The 15867-nt window shown below is 36.1% G+C and overlaps 4 protein-coding genes across 4 annotated transcripts; 3 read left to right on the top strand and 1 right to left on the bottom strand.

Annotated features, from left to right (window-relative positions):
- Window positions 1–213: 213 nt before the first annotated feature.
- LOC124434882 (protein O-glucosyltransferase 1-like) lies at window positions 214–4795 on the top strand. Its single transcript, XM_046984816.1, has 11 exons — window positions 214–550; window positions 890–1127; window positions 1503–1590; window positions 1659–1703; window positions 1767–1888; window positions 2254–2313; window positions 3329–3428; window positions 3830–3888; window positions 3961–4128; window positions 4197–4253; window positions 4369–4795. Exons 1-11 carry the CDS (start codon window positions 418–420, stop codon window positions 4511–4513), a joined length of 1215 nt encoding a protein of 404 aa, XP_046840772.1. The 5' UTR covers window positions 214–417; the 3' UTR covers window positions 4514–4795.
- Window positions 4796–4817: 22 nt separating this feature from the next.
- Window positions 4818–6207, top strand: LOC124434891 (protein FAM72A-like). The gene is made up of 4 exons (XM_046984829.1): window positions 4818–5057; window positions 5130–5207; window positions 5464–5588; window positions 5656–6207. The coding sequence occupies exons 1-4, from the start codon at window positions 4903–4905 to the stop codon at window positions 5745–5747; spliced, it is 450 nt and encodes a 149-aa protein (XP_046840785.1). The 5' UTR covers window positions 4818–4902; the 3' UTR covers window positions 5748–6207.
- Window positions 5815–6904, bottom strand: LOC124434892 (CCAAT/enhancer-binding protein gamma-like). The gene has a single exon (XM_046984830.1). The coding sequence runs from the start codon at window positions 6845–6847 to the stop codon at window positions 6425–6427; it is 423 nt and encodes a 140-aa protein (XP_046840786.1). The 5' UTR covers window positions 6848–6904; the 3' UTR covers window positions 5815–6424.
- Window positions 6905–7107: 203 nt separating this feature from the next.
- LOC124434877 (SRSF protein kinase 3-like) lies at window positions 7108–15856 on the top strand. The gene is made up of 18 exons (XM_046984805.1): window positions 7108–7308; window positions 7402–7495; window positions 7576–7670; window positions 8424–8532; window positions 8608–8695; window positions 8779–8866; window positions 9069–9175; window positions 9267–9426; window positions 9781–9809; window positions 9880–10117; window positions 10702–10960; window positions 11223–11317; window positions 11406–11464; window positions 12002–12109; window positions 14329–14398; window positions 14935–15027; window positions 15111–15144; window positions 15517–15856. Exons 1-18 carry the CDS (start codon window positions 7284–7286, stop codon window positions 15668–15670), a joined length of 1905 nt encoding a protein of 634 aa, XP_046840761.1. The 5' UTR covers window positions 7108–7283; the 3' UTR covers window positions 15671–15856.
- Window positions 15857–15867: the final 11 nt, after the last annotated feature.

Here is a 15867-nt window from a genome sequence, read left to right as displayed (position 1 = left end):
ATTGCAAATCATAATTTATCAACCTGCTGTCATTTATTTGAAGTTATAAACTAAAGGAATCTTTTTACAATAGAAGTGGAAGCATTCAAACGTTCATGGCCGTGGCCGTGACGAATTGTAAGCGACCTGGGTACTAGTTAATAAAATGATTTTGCTGTCAAAGTGAAATAACAGAAATTCTAGAAACAACTAAGTCTTTATCCACGTTTTAATGCAAGAATTAATTGCCTGGGAAAATTATTGATGCTTTACTAATTATGGAGCTTTTAGAGGCACTATTGTTATGGAAATTAAAACATCGTTTTTGTGTTGCTTTTAAACATGTGTGAGTTTGACTGTCCGACACGTACATGTTTGCATATTAAGTTGAAATTGCTGGCCACAATACAATATAATAACCAGAGTTAGCAGGCAAAGATGAAAGCAAGAGTAAGCTTTTTCCTGTTGTGCCTTAACGTTTCGTTAGTTGCTCTTGGATGTGCTCACAATGAATATGGAGTTGACCATGACAAAGATAAGCTCGATCCTTCTTACAAATACAAGATGAAAGGTGACGAAATTTATTGCGAAAATATCGCTCAGAAGAAACACCTGGTCGGTGTTGTGCCATTTTGCATGGGTTCTTTTAAGAAAAACCATTGCAACAAACACCTCTGACATTTTGTGCTCTCTAAAGTATTTAAATTTAATCAATTTTAAGGAGCCACGTTTTATCAAAAACAACTTAGGTGGCCCACATGCTATGTAAATGTTTTGTATTCATTATAAAGAAGAATATATATGACGCCAATTAAATGAAATATACATAAGACAGCCAAACATGAAGCAGTAGGCTACATATGTGATTGTGGCACTTTATTTGCTATATTGTTATCAATTTGATGTTTAGATTCATGGATATCTTACCTGAACAAAATCAATCAGAGTGTTTCAGGGTATAAGGAGTGCTCCAATGTGAACAGTGGTTGTTACAAGAATGTTATAGAGGAAGATCTCAAATTATGGAGAGATAAAGGTGGAATAACAAAGTTAGATTTTGACAAGGCAAAAAAGGAGACAAGAGGAACGCACTATCAGATCATCAATCATAAATTATTCAGAGAAAATGATTGTATGTTCGAAGCAAGGTTTGTTATCACTTAGTGTTGAATTCACTGTCTTCAGGAATTCTCTAGCACAAGCATCCCTAAGAAAGATTTAAATGGTATTACGTACTGTAGGGGATTGATATAACAGTATTAGATAAGGCTCAGTGAAGGTAGAACTTCTCATTTTAAAGGTTATTGCATATTATATACCACCAACATATGCTATTGAGTATTACCAAGTGCGTCATTGAAACATAAATAAACTAAAATAATAGACTAAAAAATAAACTAAATAAACTAAAATAAGACTAAATAAGACTAATAGACTAATAATAAACTAAAAAATACAGCCCTCATGTAAGATGAGCATTGATCCGGCCCTTGAATGTTCTTTTATGAGTAATTTTATTTCAGGTGTAATGGCGTGGAACATTTTATTCTTGAGATCATAGACAAGTTACCCAATATGGAACTGATCATTAATGTACATGATTATCCACAGGTGTGCAGGCTATTCATATGTTTTACAGAGGTTAATAGGTCATTCTTTAAAAAGAGGTTGTATTTTAGACGTCTTATTGGATGGACCCTGTTCCTGTTTTCTCATTTAGTAAGGTAATTGCTTCAAGATAACATTTCTTATGAAGTCGGTTATCAAAGCTGTCCTGAATGTTTTAGACAAAAGAAGAGTATGATATCATGTATCCTGCATGGACCTTTTGGGAAGGTGGTCCTGCTGTTTGGCCCATTTATCCCACTGGCTTGGGAAGATGGGATTTAATGCGTGAGGATTTAGAAAAGTATGAATATCACATAATGAGGTTCAGTTTGCGAATTATTTCAGAAAAAACGATGTGCAATTTTTTTGACAAAAGTGTTTCTTTAGAGGCATAATCAAATCGATATTACGTTAATTATTATATAGCGCTAATTGCTAAATTAATATTTTTAAACGTGAACAAATTCATATCATTTACGGCAGTGTTTTTCGTTAAAACCGCTGATTTTTGCATATCGCTTGAAAAAGTGATGTGCAATGGTTTTCATTTTAGCTAAAACGATGTGCAAATTGCACATTGCACACTGTTAATTCGCACACTGATGAGGTTACACATGTACAATCAAACCTATTGAGGTCAATCATTTGCTGTTTTCATTAAATTAGGAAGGCCAAAGAATTTCCATGGAATGTGAAGGAATATAAAGCATTCTTTCGTGGTTCCAGGTAAATGGGTTTGTGTCCTGTTGAGACTCAATTTTATATGGAATTGAATTCAATCTTTTCTTCAAGATCTGTTTTGGGATAAAATTTTGAAAGCTGTTTTCAGTTTTATAAGTTCAAATATTGTTTTAACAATAAAAAATACCATGGTGAATGACCAAAATAAAAATGTAATAGTTCTTAAAAGCACTGTTTAAAGCCACAACACCAACCCAATATATGTGGGTGAACTTACATGCAGGTGGGCTTATGTGTGGGTGAACTTACATGCGGGTGGGCTTATGTGCGGGTGAACTTACATGGGGTGGGCTTATGTGTGGGTGAACTTACATGCTGGTGGGCTTATGTGTAGGTGAACTTACATGCAGGTGGGCTTATGTGTGGGTGAACTTACATGCAGGTGGGCTTATGTATGGGTGAACTTACATGCTTATATGTGGGTACATGTGGGTGGGCTTATGTGTGGGTGAACTTACATGCAGGTGGGCTTATGTATGGGTGAACTTACATGGGGTGGGCTTATGTGGGGTGAACTTACATGCGGGTGGGCTTATGTGTGGGTGAACTTACATGCAGGTGGGCTTATGTGTGGGTGAACATGCGGGTGGGCTTATGTGTGGGTGAACTTACATGCGGGTGGGCTTATGTGTGGGTGAACTTACATGCAGGTGGGCTTATGTGTGGGTGAACTTACATGGGGTGGGCTTATGTGTGGGTGAACTTATATGCGGGTGGGCTTATGTGTGGGTGAACTTACATGCGGGTGGGCTTATGTGTGGGTGAACTTACATGCGGGTGGGCTTATGTGTGGGTGAACTTACATGCGGGTGGGCTTATGTGTGGGTGAACTAACATGCGGGTGGGCTTATGTGGGTGAACTTACATGTGGGTGGGCTTATGTGTGGAATTAATGGAGACTCACGATCGTCGTTGGTCTATTCAGGGGAAGGCTTATGCATGGAAGGAGGGGCCTATAGATGGTTTACAGTATTTCTTAATGATTATTTTTGATATTTAGGACAAGTGATGAACGTGATCCGTTAGTTTTACTATCTCGTAAAGAACCAGATCTTGTCGATGCTCAATACACAAAGAATCAGGCCTGGAAATCAGATAAAGTAGAAAACTTCACTCCCCCATTTTAATAGCCTTAAACGCGACCCCACAAGAAGAGTTTGCGGACATGCCTCCCCCCACCCCCCAACAAAAAAAAGATCGATTTGTAGATTCTTCAAAACGCTATTTCTCACGGGCAGATTTCGTTACAATCTAAAACAAACGCGTTTTTTGAAGTGAAGCTTTTTGTTAAATGCTCAAAATAGGTATATTCAACACAAACTCATCGACATGAATGAACGAAGATTTCTGTTTATTGTTTTTATATGTTGGTTTGTGCCCATTTACATTCATTGTACACTCTGTAACTCCCAGTTTCTTCTTTTGAAAAATGTCAAAATTGTTTTTTGGGAACATCCCGGGGGGATGTTAACTATTGTTAATTTTTTTACGTTAAATCTAGGACACGTTAAACGCTCCTGCTGCTAAAGAAATATCTTTAGAAGACCATTGCGTTTACAAGTCAGTACTACATATCACACTTCATCTGTAGTCTACACTCTGAAAAATCATTCTTTCATTAATTTTTCTTAGATATTTATTCAACTTTCGAGGCGTCGCAGCTAGTTTTCGTTTCAAGCATCTTTTTTTGTGCGGATCGTTGGTCTTTCATGTTGGTGACGAATGGTTGGAGTTTTTTTATCCTGCCCTTAAACCGTGGGTTCATTATATTCCAGTAAAAAGTGATCTTTCCGATGCAAGGTAAATGATGAATGTATTATTGAAGTATATTTTATACAATTGATATGTTTGTACGATATTTGATGTAGGGATTTGATCGAGTTCGCTCGAGCTAATGATGATGTTGCTCATGAAATTGCAAAAAGGTAACGTTGTTTCGGCGTTTATGTTTTACAAAATTTACAGCGTGTCAAACATTTTTATATTTGCTTCTGTTCCATCGATTATTTCTCACTAAACGGTCGTGAATCGTTTTTATAGAGGTAAAAAGTTTATATGGAATCATTTAAGAATGGAGGACGTCAGTGCTTATTGGAAGCGCTTGTTAAAAAAATACGCGGAACTGACCAGGTGGAAACCGGAATTAAAGAAAGAATTTAAAAAGATTAAGAAAAAGGCGTCGTAATAATCGTTTTATTGAGTTATTTTAGAACACAAAATTATTCCATAAAGGTTTTAATAATTGACAGAAGATTAACAAATTTATTAAATTGATGCTATAATAATTAATTATTTGAAATTATGAAAATTTAGCCTTTACATGAGGTCATCCGTTGCCCGCACATGGGGGGTTTTACTTGGGGAGTTTGCCCTTTTTTTAAAGAACCACAAATAGATTTCGACTTCAGTTGCGTAGCTACATCCAATGAAATTACTAGAAATTATTAAATGCTAATTTGATATCGTACTTTTGTGATTTCATTCTTCTTTCACGTTCATTGCTGCAATTGAGTGTCCGTTTTATAGCCTTTCAACGTGTTTATATTGGTAAAGATATTTAAAATAGACTTCGTCATGTCAAGAAATATCCAGCCAGGTTTTCACGATAAAACAGTGATATATTTGCATTGCATAAACTGCGATACATGCTTGTGTGCGCGTGGAATGAAAGCTATATTATTAGCCGATACGAAAGTTGAGCTTTATTCGACAGACTTACCTCCAGAACAGTAAGCTTTTTGACTGTATTTGTGTACTTTCATTCGTGTATTTTAGGGTATTGAAAATACTTGTACTTTTAGGTCCATTCAATTGATTGGAAGTGACTACAGAACGAAGAGTTGCTTTTGTCGAATCAAAGATGTCGCATGTCAACGATGGTAAGGAGGAAAATTGTTAAGAGTAGAAATTTTCAGTTTTCATTAGACTTATGTAGAAAATGTAGTATTTTACCATCCATGAACATCCCGTTTTCTACAATAAATATCATTGAAGTATAGGACTTAAATTCTTATTCACGACGTGGTGTATATGTGTCTGAAATGTACGATAAATGTATGAAAACTATGTTTTGGGGGAATCCAATCCTTCGTATTCCACTTGTAATATTGTGTATAATATAATTTCAATCTCTAGTGGTTGTGTTGTGGGTTATCATGTCATTCTACCATGTTCTTCTTGCCTTACCTCGTGTAACAATGGTCATTTCTGGATGTTTCACTCTGATGTGACATATCCATTGGAAAGACTTGATTCGACAGGTACTTATGCAGAAAATTTTACTTTCATTTTTCAAGTTTACCAACTATATTCTCCTTTGTTATTTAGGGACGGAGGTCATGTTGTGGGGATCTTTGCCCAGCTGCGCTGAGGACAGGGAGCTAAGAATGGCTAATCAAGAAATAGAGTGCTTTCGATGAGAAGTATTTTTTATCAATCGAATGAATTCACTTTTAATCAATGAAAACAATCAAAACAATACGCATATTCATATGTGACAATATATATATTTAATAGTTTTGTACAAAAAATATGGTCACCAAGTGGCTATGATAAAATTGTGTGTTGATTACAGTGGTAAATTGTACATTTATATTTAACACGGCTGAATTTTAGTGAAAATAATTTTAATACTCCAGTTGTTGATTGCATCCATAGATATTCTCTGAAGTGCTTAACTGCCATATTTGGTAACCAGTATTAAATAGAGCTCAAACAACAATTGTGTTGTTTCTTAGCAATAGGCACCCTTATCTTGATGTATTTAGCAGTACTTTACCAATACACAGCATGAAAAAATTATTTTGTAAATATTATACAACAAAAAATTTTTAAGATTGAGTGAGAACTCAGTTATGGCTTCATGGCAGTCAATCATAACATTCTGGATGTTCTTTCCATTGACCAACGCCAGCACTTGTTGAAAATGTATCAATCCTAACTAAATCATCTCACCCCCATGTATAAACGCATACATAATCCCCAGATATTAACCCAGAATAAATGGTGAATATCTTTACATCAAGAGAATCGTTCTCCCGCGAAACGAATTGATGAAACTCGCAGCAACACCGATCAACTTCTACCTTGTTCATACCTACACATCATTGTCAATATCTTCTTCGTTCTTTACGATGGTGCTGACACTAGCCTCTGCACCAACTTCCAGCGTTTTATCGACTGTAATATTCTCCGGAATGGTAATGCCACCATTGGCAAAAAGCGATCTAAGGACGTTCAGTTCTTTAGTCAATAGCGTGACCTTTGTCTTCAATTCACTGTTCTCTTTTGACAGCATATTCACGCGCAGTTGTGTCTCCTCTATTTTAATTTTGGACTTGACCCGGCTCTTTCGAACGGCTTCGTTATTTCGTGCCCTTTTACGCAAATATTCCTCTGATCCTTTCACGACTGATGCTTTAATTGGCGCCTTTCCTTTCCTCTTCGATGTGTCCTGCGCCCCTCTTTCGTTTGCCTCACCATCGGACATGTTTAGCGCAACCATTTGCTCCTCGTCCATCGTTGTTGCGACACACAGTGTCTTTATTGCGTAATGGCGTATGTTCGTTCTTCTCAAAAAGAATGTCGCAATAACAAATATGTTCCTGTGAAACACATCCTTCAAAAGGTGACCATATATGGTGATTAAAATCTTTGATTTTTGCTCAAAAGAAATTGTAATGGTTCACTCAGAAAATTTGTTTCATACTCACATCAGTGAGCTTGCGATGCAAGTAGTCATCAAACTTAATTAATCTGAGAAGGGCATGCCTTGTAATTTCCTCTTTTAAGCTATTTTCATGAGCCTTTGAATACCTAATCAATTCGGTCCGGTCGTCTGGTCAAAGCATGTATCATCCCCCCCCCCTTTCCGAGAAGTGGAGCACTTGCGTGTGAATTGTAATCGGAACCGAACGCTTTCAAAACAAGCGAAAAAGTACATTGTTTACCTCAAAATGAACCCAAATATGAATCGGAAAGGTATGTCGCATCTCGCATATAATCGTTTACTTTGTAATCGAGCACTTGTTGACTTTCTTCATGATGATTTTAAAGCCGAATCTTTTTCCTCAGTGCTCGCAATCCAGGCCAAGAAACGGAGAGGCAAGGCGACGAAAAATAAACAAGTTATGAAACGGGACGCGGGAAAAGTTGACAAGAAAGCGAAGTAATACTAGAAAGTCACTTTCTACTTAGACAATAGAGTTTTGACGTTTGCCTAAAGCTTTCTTCTTAAATATTTATCAGTCGAGTAGATAATCCGCCACCAAAATACGAGAGTGATAACGACGATGATAACAGTGATTCGGAAGAGCAAGAGGATGTCGGAGACTACAAAAGAGGTATTTTGTTTATTATGTTTTTGAACATTTTGATGTCTTCTCTCCGATAACAGACAACAAACAGCAATCTTTGAGTGCGTATGATAATAATTGTCTATTATTTATGAATGTAACGTACACTGAACGCGAACAAGAAGTCGAGATGCTTGTCAATATGCTGGTATTCATAAATGTTTTCACTTGAATGCAATGTGAACATATTTATCGACAGTATTGAATACGCCGAATCATAATTTTTATGGTGTTTACAGTTTAATGGTATTATTTGTAATCTCGCGTGTGTAGGACGATAATTATACATGTTTTTACAATTGTACGTTGAATTTGGCTGACAATTGTGAATCTTGACGTTTAACATGGCATGCATAAGTTTAGATTTCCTAAAAGTTGCCTCGCGCTCCCTTTCGCTTATTTTTATTAATATCGTTGTACAGGTTTTGTTTTCTCATTAGCTATATATCCGTTTGCTTTTATTGATTTAATTTCGAGTTTAATTTTCTTCCCGAATGCACATGTAACTGGCGTAAGAAGTATAGTATAATATTATTTAGAAATTCTCGTCGTTTCCTTATTCCAAATATGTTGCTATGTCAAAGGAAATTTGAGCTAAAACATTTGCATATTATTGGGTTAAAAGAATGTCTGTTGCTATGCTATACTCTTGTATAATCTTATTAAAAAATAGGTACACTTATCTTTTGTGCAATTTGTTGAAAAGATGTAAGGAAAATTTACTGTTTCTATTTTTGTTAGGTGGTTATCATCCTGTGAAGCTTGGTGATCTTTTTAATAACAGATACAGTATTATACGTAAACTGGGATGGGGTCATTTCTCGACTGTTTGGCTTGCTTGGGACTTGAGGTGATTTGATAACATCATTTCGTGTGGAACCAAATAAGGAATTATTCAGAACAATTTTCTTTTTGACTCGTACAGGAATAAATGCTATGCTGCATTAAAAATTGTAAAAAGTGCATCGCATTACACAGAAACTGCTTTGGATGAAAAGAAATTATTAGATAAGGTATACCGCGTCATTTAAATGTGGTCTTTGAATATCTGTTGCAATGTAGCTTAAATCATGATTTTTTAATTTTTGCTAACCAGGTACACAGGACAGATCCAACACATGCTGGTCATAGACATGTTGTACAGATGTTAGATGATTTTAAAATCACAGGAGTGCATGGCACACGTATCTTTTGATTTATTTGTCATGATATCATCAACTTGCCTCCAGGGTTGTGTAGATGTTAGGATAAGGAAATTCTTAGAATGTTCTAAAGCTTGCTGTGTGTATTTTTCTGAGTGGATGTTTATGTGTCCGAGTGTTTATTGATTAGTATAATCTTTTACCCTGTCCAAATATGGTATGCATTATCGTTGACTCCTCTAAGATATATGCATGGTGTTTGAAGTTCTTGGTCATAATTTATTAAAGTCTATAATACAATCAAATTACACTGGTCTACCTATTAGACAAGTTAAATCTATCATCAAACAGGTATGAACTCGGACAAATTTACAATTTTTGCCAGTTGTAATGTTTATTTGTGGTTTTGCTATTTTTGACTATACTTTATCGCTTCATCTAGACTCTCCTTGGCTTAGATTATCTCCACTCAAAATGTGGCATCATTCACACAGATATAAAACCAGAGAACATACTCTACTGTATTAACAATAAAGAAATCCAAAAGCTTGCTTATGATGCAAAAATGGCCTCCCTTAATGGCAATCTTTCCTCCGACATCGGTGAGCTTCATGAAATGGTATTCCTCTACAGCTTAGTTTAAAATTACCATCTTAGAAAGGTTGTGAAAAAAGGAATGGTTGGTTCATTAATATTGCTTGGCAAAGTGTAGCCAGCTCGTTTTTTCACTCCCCTTATACAACTTTTCCAATAATCAGCCATTGTGTAAACAAAGGACCAAACCTTGCAGCCTTGCTATACCACTACCGCCCAATTGACAATTGAGGGGGGAGGGTGTTTATGTAATTATGTTCCACTTGCTTAGGGCACTGGGGAGGAGGCTACATATTTGCTCGTGTAATGTATTGAAAAGAATCTTTTTTTGTTAAGAAAGGCTTTTTACCCATTTCTTGCAGTTGCAACGGCTCCTCAACATATAATTCTAGTAAGTATGTTATCATGGTAGGACCGCTGACCATAGGGAATGCTTTTTGTATCGTTTGCTTGCGTTGAAGGAACAACAGAAAAGCGTCGAGAAACTAACCAAAAACCAGAAAAAAAAGCTAAAGAAACGTTTAAAGAAACAACAGCAGAAATATCAACTGGAGCAGGATAAACTCGATAAAACAATCGACGAGGAAGCGGCGACAAGGTCACGAAGCTCTAACGACGATACGGAACTCGGCAACGAGAGAAACAACGTTTCAAATGCTGAATGTGCTTTTGAAATTAAACCGACTGTAAATAACAATGGTAAGTGAAATATCTCATTTCATACTCGTCTTAGCTAATGACAAAATGCTATTGAATGAAATGGATATTTTTTTGATATATTGTATTGTAGTTAGTTTCGATGTTTGTTCACCTCCTGGTCAAAACCACGAGAACGATTTCTCACAATGAGCTCTTGAAGTTTTTATTCCAGAGGAATAACGAGCTGCGCAAGATCGATAATGAGGGGTGTTCATATATTTCTATGTTTTAATCAGTGTTAATCGAGAATTACAATTGATTTCAAGAGAAACTACTTGCATGAAAACATACATACATGAGTATCGTCCCACCTTCCCAATTATCGAGCTTGTGTGATAGCATCTTTTGTTTGATGGTAGTGAAAACAAGTGAAGTATCAATGATGTCATTGTCTGCCTCGATTTCATGTTTTTGTTTTGTTTTCAATTCAAGCAAAGTTGTGTGACGTACGTGTCTGGTATTCACTTGTTTTGTATTTATGTGAAAATGAGAATAATGATAAGAACTATAAAAAGAGTAGATTATTAGAAACTCAGTCATCGGTATTTTAGTCATGATGATATATGTACATATTTACTGTTTAGAACAAACATCAGAAGATGGAAATGTCAATGGTATATGTGACAAAGAGAATGAAAATATAGTTACAACTAAAACAGACGCCGAAATTTCGACGCAAATCACTTGTGGCGGTAACGAACGAGTCGTAGCCGAAGCCAAGGCGGCCAATGTCGACGACGAGCAAATGCAATGGAGTAATGGGGAGAGTGTGAATAACGAGAAAGAAAGGAAATTTTGTGAAGAGCAGCTCATGGAAACATCGTCATCTAAAGTTTGTTGTGGGTATGTTAGCGACATTTTCTACCTATATTTTGAAGTTCATTAATGGTAATCTTAGAGATGATATCGTAATGGACTTTTCTCATACAACTGATGCAAAGAACTCTCTGTAACTTCGCTTTTCTAGACGACCTTACCAATCGACGGTAGCTCTATCAGAATAGCGGATAGCTTCGAGTTTTAAAATATTTGAATCGTTATTGTCACGTGACTATTACGTCACCATCTTTGTTCAGGTTAATAGAAACTTGTTTGTCTTTGTTAGCGATGTCGGTGTTAACGAGACCATGGAAAATGTCGAAAAATTGGACGTAAGCGAGGGAGATGGAAACGAGTCTGAAGTGATGGATACCGTTATCAGTATGTTTAAATAATAAATGGATTCATGGATATGATTTTTGATTTTGAAGTAAGACGAGAGGAAAGAATTTTGTGATCTACTTTTCAGACGCGGAGAACGATGTTAAAAGTGTCAAAATAGCAGACCTTGGCAACGCCTGCTGGGTGGTAAGTGCTTATGTTGTAAACATACCGTTAAACGACTACAATAGTCTTTGTTGATAGTTTTGGTTTTTCAACGGTTGCTAAAGCTCGGCTTACATTTTAGAAATCAATATTATTCACGGCTCATTGTTGCATGCTGCTCGTTGCCATGACCATGAACTAGGAAAATTGGTCAAATTGACTGCGCATGTTCAGATGAATTCTGTAAAAATTTCAGCATTAGCAGAAGAAGGTTACGTCATTATAAATCACAGCAGTTCATTTTTGGACGTATTTATGTTTTGAATAGAAGTGATTTCATTGGTAAAATTTTGATCTTAAGAAAATCAAAACCATGTATTTTATAACACTGAATCCGTTGCTGTAGCTCAATTTGTACTAAACCAATGGCCTAGCCTATATAATGTCACCATTGCAAAACTTTCGAAGTCTTGCACTTGATTATTTGTTTCATTAAATAAATTTCGTTCCCTAGTTATGTGCTCATTTGCGTTCTTTGACGCTATCTATGACGTCACTAGTCCATGTCTTTCCCTCCAGGATCATCATTTCACGGATGAGATTCAGACTCGACAATATCGCAGTATCGAGGTTCTCGTTGGCTCATCATACGGACCACCAGCGGATATTTGGAGTACTGCGTGTATGGTATGTGCAGTGAGAACTATACTCTACGGTGGCTCACAAGGGCCACCACACAAAATAAAAATACACACACAAAATACATTATACACACACAAAATAAAAATACACACACAAAATACATTATACACACACAAAATAAAAATACACACACAAAATACATTATACACACACAAAATAAAAATACACACGCAAAATACATCATACACACACAAAATAAAAATACACACGCAAAATAAAAATACACACACAAAATAAAAATACACGCACAAAATATGATTGCGGGCGCTTGCAGTGTCGGATGGTCTGACTATCATATTATCAGTTTGTAATCAGATATGTGTAATTCACTAATTGTGATTTTAACATGTGGTCGACTTGTCGTCGTATTTAACTGTTTCAACTGCGAAACATTTGAAATTACATTTGAAAAGGAATCGAAAGCAAGCTCTTGCATAATCCTGGCATAATTATGTTTTGTGCCAACTGTGGTGCACAATCACTTGACGAAGCTTCTTTTTGTCACAAATGCGGTGTGCGTTTGGGAAGATTAACTTCTTTGCCAAAATGTTCTGAAGCGTCAATGACGAGTAGCGTCTCTTCAAGCAGTTGCCCTTCGAGCTCTGCTAGTCCGTTAACTTCAACTTCAAGTACCCCAAAGCTGTTTATAACTGGTACAGGACAGGCTAGACCAATAATGTCCTTTCAAAGGACAACACATTAACCTTAATTTTAACCAGAATACGGGGAGCAATATCGTAAGCAACTTTGAAATAATTGATCACAGTGAAATCAGTGAATTTTGTTATGTACTCTGGAAGTTGGAACCATTAGAACTTTGAAAACAAAAACGATCAATTACGAGCAATTCCGAGTAAGCCGACACTGCAAGCGCCCGCAATCATATTTTGTGTGTGTATTTTTATTTTGTGTGTGTATTTTTATTTTGTGTGTGTATAATGTATTTTGTGTGTGTATTTTTATTTTGTGTGTGTATAATGTATTTTGTGTGTGTATTTTTATTTTGTGTGTGTATAATGTATTTTGTGTGTATAATGTATTTTGTGTGTGTATAATGTATTTTGTGTGTGTATAATGTATTTTGTGTGTGTATTTTTATTTTGTGTGTGTATTAATATTTTTATTTTGTGTGGTGGCCCTTGTGAGCCACCGTAATACTCAAAATTAACGCGAATGAATTTTTTGAAGTTTTCTTGTACATAATTGCCACGTGACACCCCAGCCAGTCCAGTTTATGGTTAAGGGTGCACTGTAGATGAAGGTATTTAGGTGTGGGAGTTGAACTCTTACGGAATACGAATCGTCGTTTAAATGTCAACGTTTTTGATAAGCGTTTATAATTAATGCTCACACAACTTGACTTTAATAAACTATAATAACATAACACTGTGAATGATTTTGAACCGGAAAGTATCGATTACAATGTAGATTGTACACGTTAATGCTGTCCTGATCGATAAGACCTGTTTCAAACGTCGAATTTTGTATGTATCGAATACAATTAGCAATTTAATTCGATCGAAATACAAATTTGACTGTACATTTCAAACGTCGAATTTCCCATGCGTCGAATGCAATTATTACCCGACGTCTTGGCTTTATCTCATTCCAGACTTTGTTGTGAGTGAAACGCGAGAGCCAAATTGTATTCGACACATGCAAAATTTAGCCTGTGAAACGACGTCGTACTTTCGTCGCATAATTAGACCAAGCCGGTCGACTTTAAAGTTAAGGTCGACCTCAATTAAAGCAGTCGACCTCAATTAATGCAGTCGAATTTAATTGTTTCATACGTCGAATTTCGCGTGCACTTAATTCAAACTATTTTATTCGACACATGCAAAAAAAAGACGTTTGAAACAGGACCAAAGTGCCCAGTAAGAAATATTATCATATTGCCAGCAGCGTCACTTCCGGCAAAATAGCGCGCTTTGATTGGTTCAGAAACATTTTTTACGGTCCATTATTTTCCGGACCACGGTCCAACATGCGAATTTTACTATAACAGATAAACAAACTTCGTAAAGCAAAACGCAAAAAAAACTACACAAAAAACCACGACATATATGGGCTCGGTCTTTGCAAAAAATCTTCGGTCCGATATTTCTCCGTAAAGACCTCGAGCTCGCTTAACAGGGGCTTATTAACTGAGCGAAAGTGATGTTATTTTTGGTTTTATTTGATATAGTGTCGTGCTTTTCTAGGCTTTTGAATTGCTCACAGGAGATTATTTGTTCGAGCCTCATTCTGGTGACAGCTACTCACGTGATGAAGGTAAATAAAAATAAGTGGTTAAACGTGAATTCGCCTGCGTGTAAGCCTACAGACGCAACTCTTCACTTTGTAGTAAAGCGTTCAGCATTGGGTTTGTGAACAGGTTAATGTTCATGTTCCAATGTAGTTAAAGGCCCTGAAAAAAGGTTGGGGCTCAAATAAACGAAAGAACTGGGAACGAGCGTTAATGCTCTTACGGAAGAGAGGCCCTGGGAACGAGACTAAGGTTCACGTAAAGCTTTTATTGGTTTTTTTCAATGGCCGAAAGCATTCATTTTGCTGTCGATTTTCATGTTTGTGCTCCTCTTTGAACTCCTTGAGAAGCCCATGAACCACAAACCTACTTTTAAGTGCACCTAAACACCCTTGAAGTGAATTATAAACATGCCAAAACCACGAACCACGCAAATTCTTCTATTTTAACTATGTATTGCAATTTCTATCTTTTCAAATAAAATTACTACTAACTTGAAGATTTGTAATTTAAGTGGATGGTGGATGTAGTTGATGAAGTGTTTCGTTACACTAATTTTCAGATCATATAGCTCATATAATGGAGTTGCTTGGAAAGATACCAAAAAATATCGCTCTGGGAGGAAAGTATTCCTGCGATATGTTTAACAGGAAAGGCGAGTGATGACGATAATGTATTGATTTTAATTTATTTTGATTTTTGTATTGTTTATATGGCGTCTGTTTTTATTTCTTCCAGGAATATTAAGAAACATCACCGAACTAAGACCTTGGTTTGTGAAAACTTCCTGAAACTTCGTTGAATTTAACTTTTAGCAACAGTCCGTAAATAAGTTGTTGCTACGACAGCGAGTGTTTGCGATCCCCTTTTTTAAAAGACACGTGTTTTTTAATCATTTGAGGAATATCATGCAAACATGTAGCTATGTGGATGAATTTCGGTGTCTTAATACGATTGTTATTCGTAAGGATTTAGGTGATAGTTATTTTTATATTGTCGACAGTCCCACCAATGTAGATTTAATCTTTCAATATAATTCTTTCGAAGTATTTGCCAAAGTGAGGAGGACGAGACAAAAATTTGCTTCTTAGAATCTAAAATTACTGCGTTTTCATTCGTTGAAGTATTTTTATTTCTTTCCCAGGCCCCTGGAGAGTGTTCTCGTTGAAAAGTACGAATGGAACGAGAAGGATGCAGGTCAATTGGCTTCGTTTCTACTTCCAATGTTAGATTACGTTCAAAATAACAGAGCAACTGCAGCCGAGTGTCTACAACATCCTTGGTTGAGCGATGCCTAAAAACGTTTAAGTAATTTCATTGGTTATTATTGTCTGGTTGCACCAAGGCTGGATGGCGTTAGATTTTTGATATTTTCATAAGTGTTAAAGAGGTCTTTGTATTTTCTTAACAAAAATGAAACTTTACTATCTTTGAACTTACATTGTATTCATTGATTGTACAATTAAAACTTGTTTTCCTCTGAAGAGATTTATTA

This window comes from Xenia sp. Carnegie-2017, unplaced genomic scaffold (genome assembly GCF_021976095.1).
Source record: "Xenia sp. Carnegie-2017 unplaced genomic scaffold, XeniaSp_v1 HiC_scaffold_14, whole genome shotgun sequence".
Lineage (NCBI taxonomy): Eukaryota > Metazoa > Cnidaria > Anthozoa > Malacalcyonacea > Xeniidae > Xenia > Xenia sp. Carnegie-2017.
Note: the sequence above shows the minus strand (reverse complement) of the source record. Positions and strands in the feature narration are given on the sequence as shown.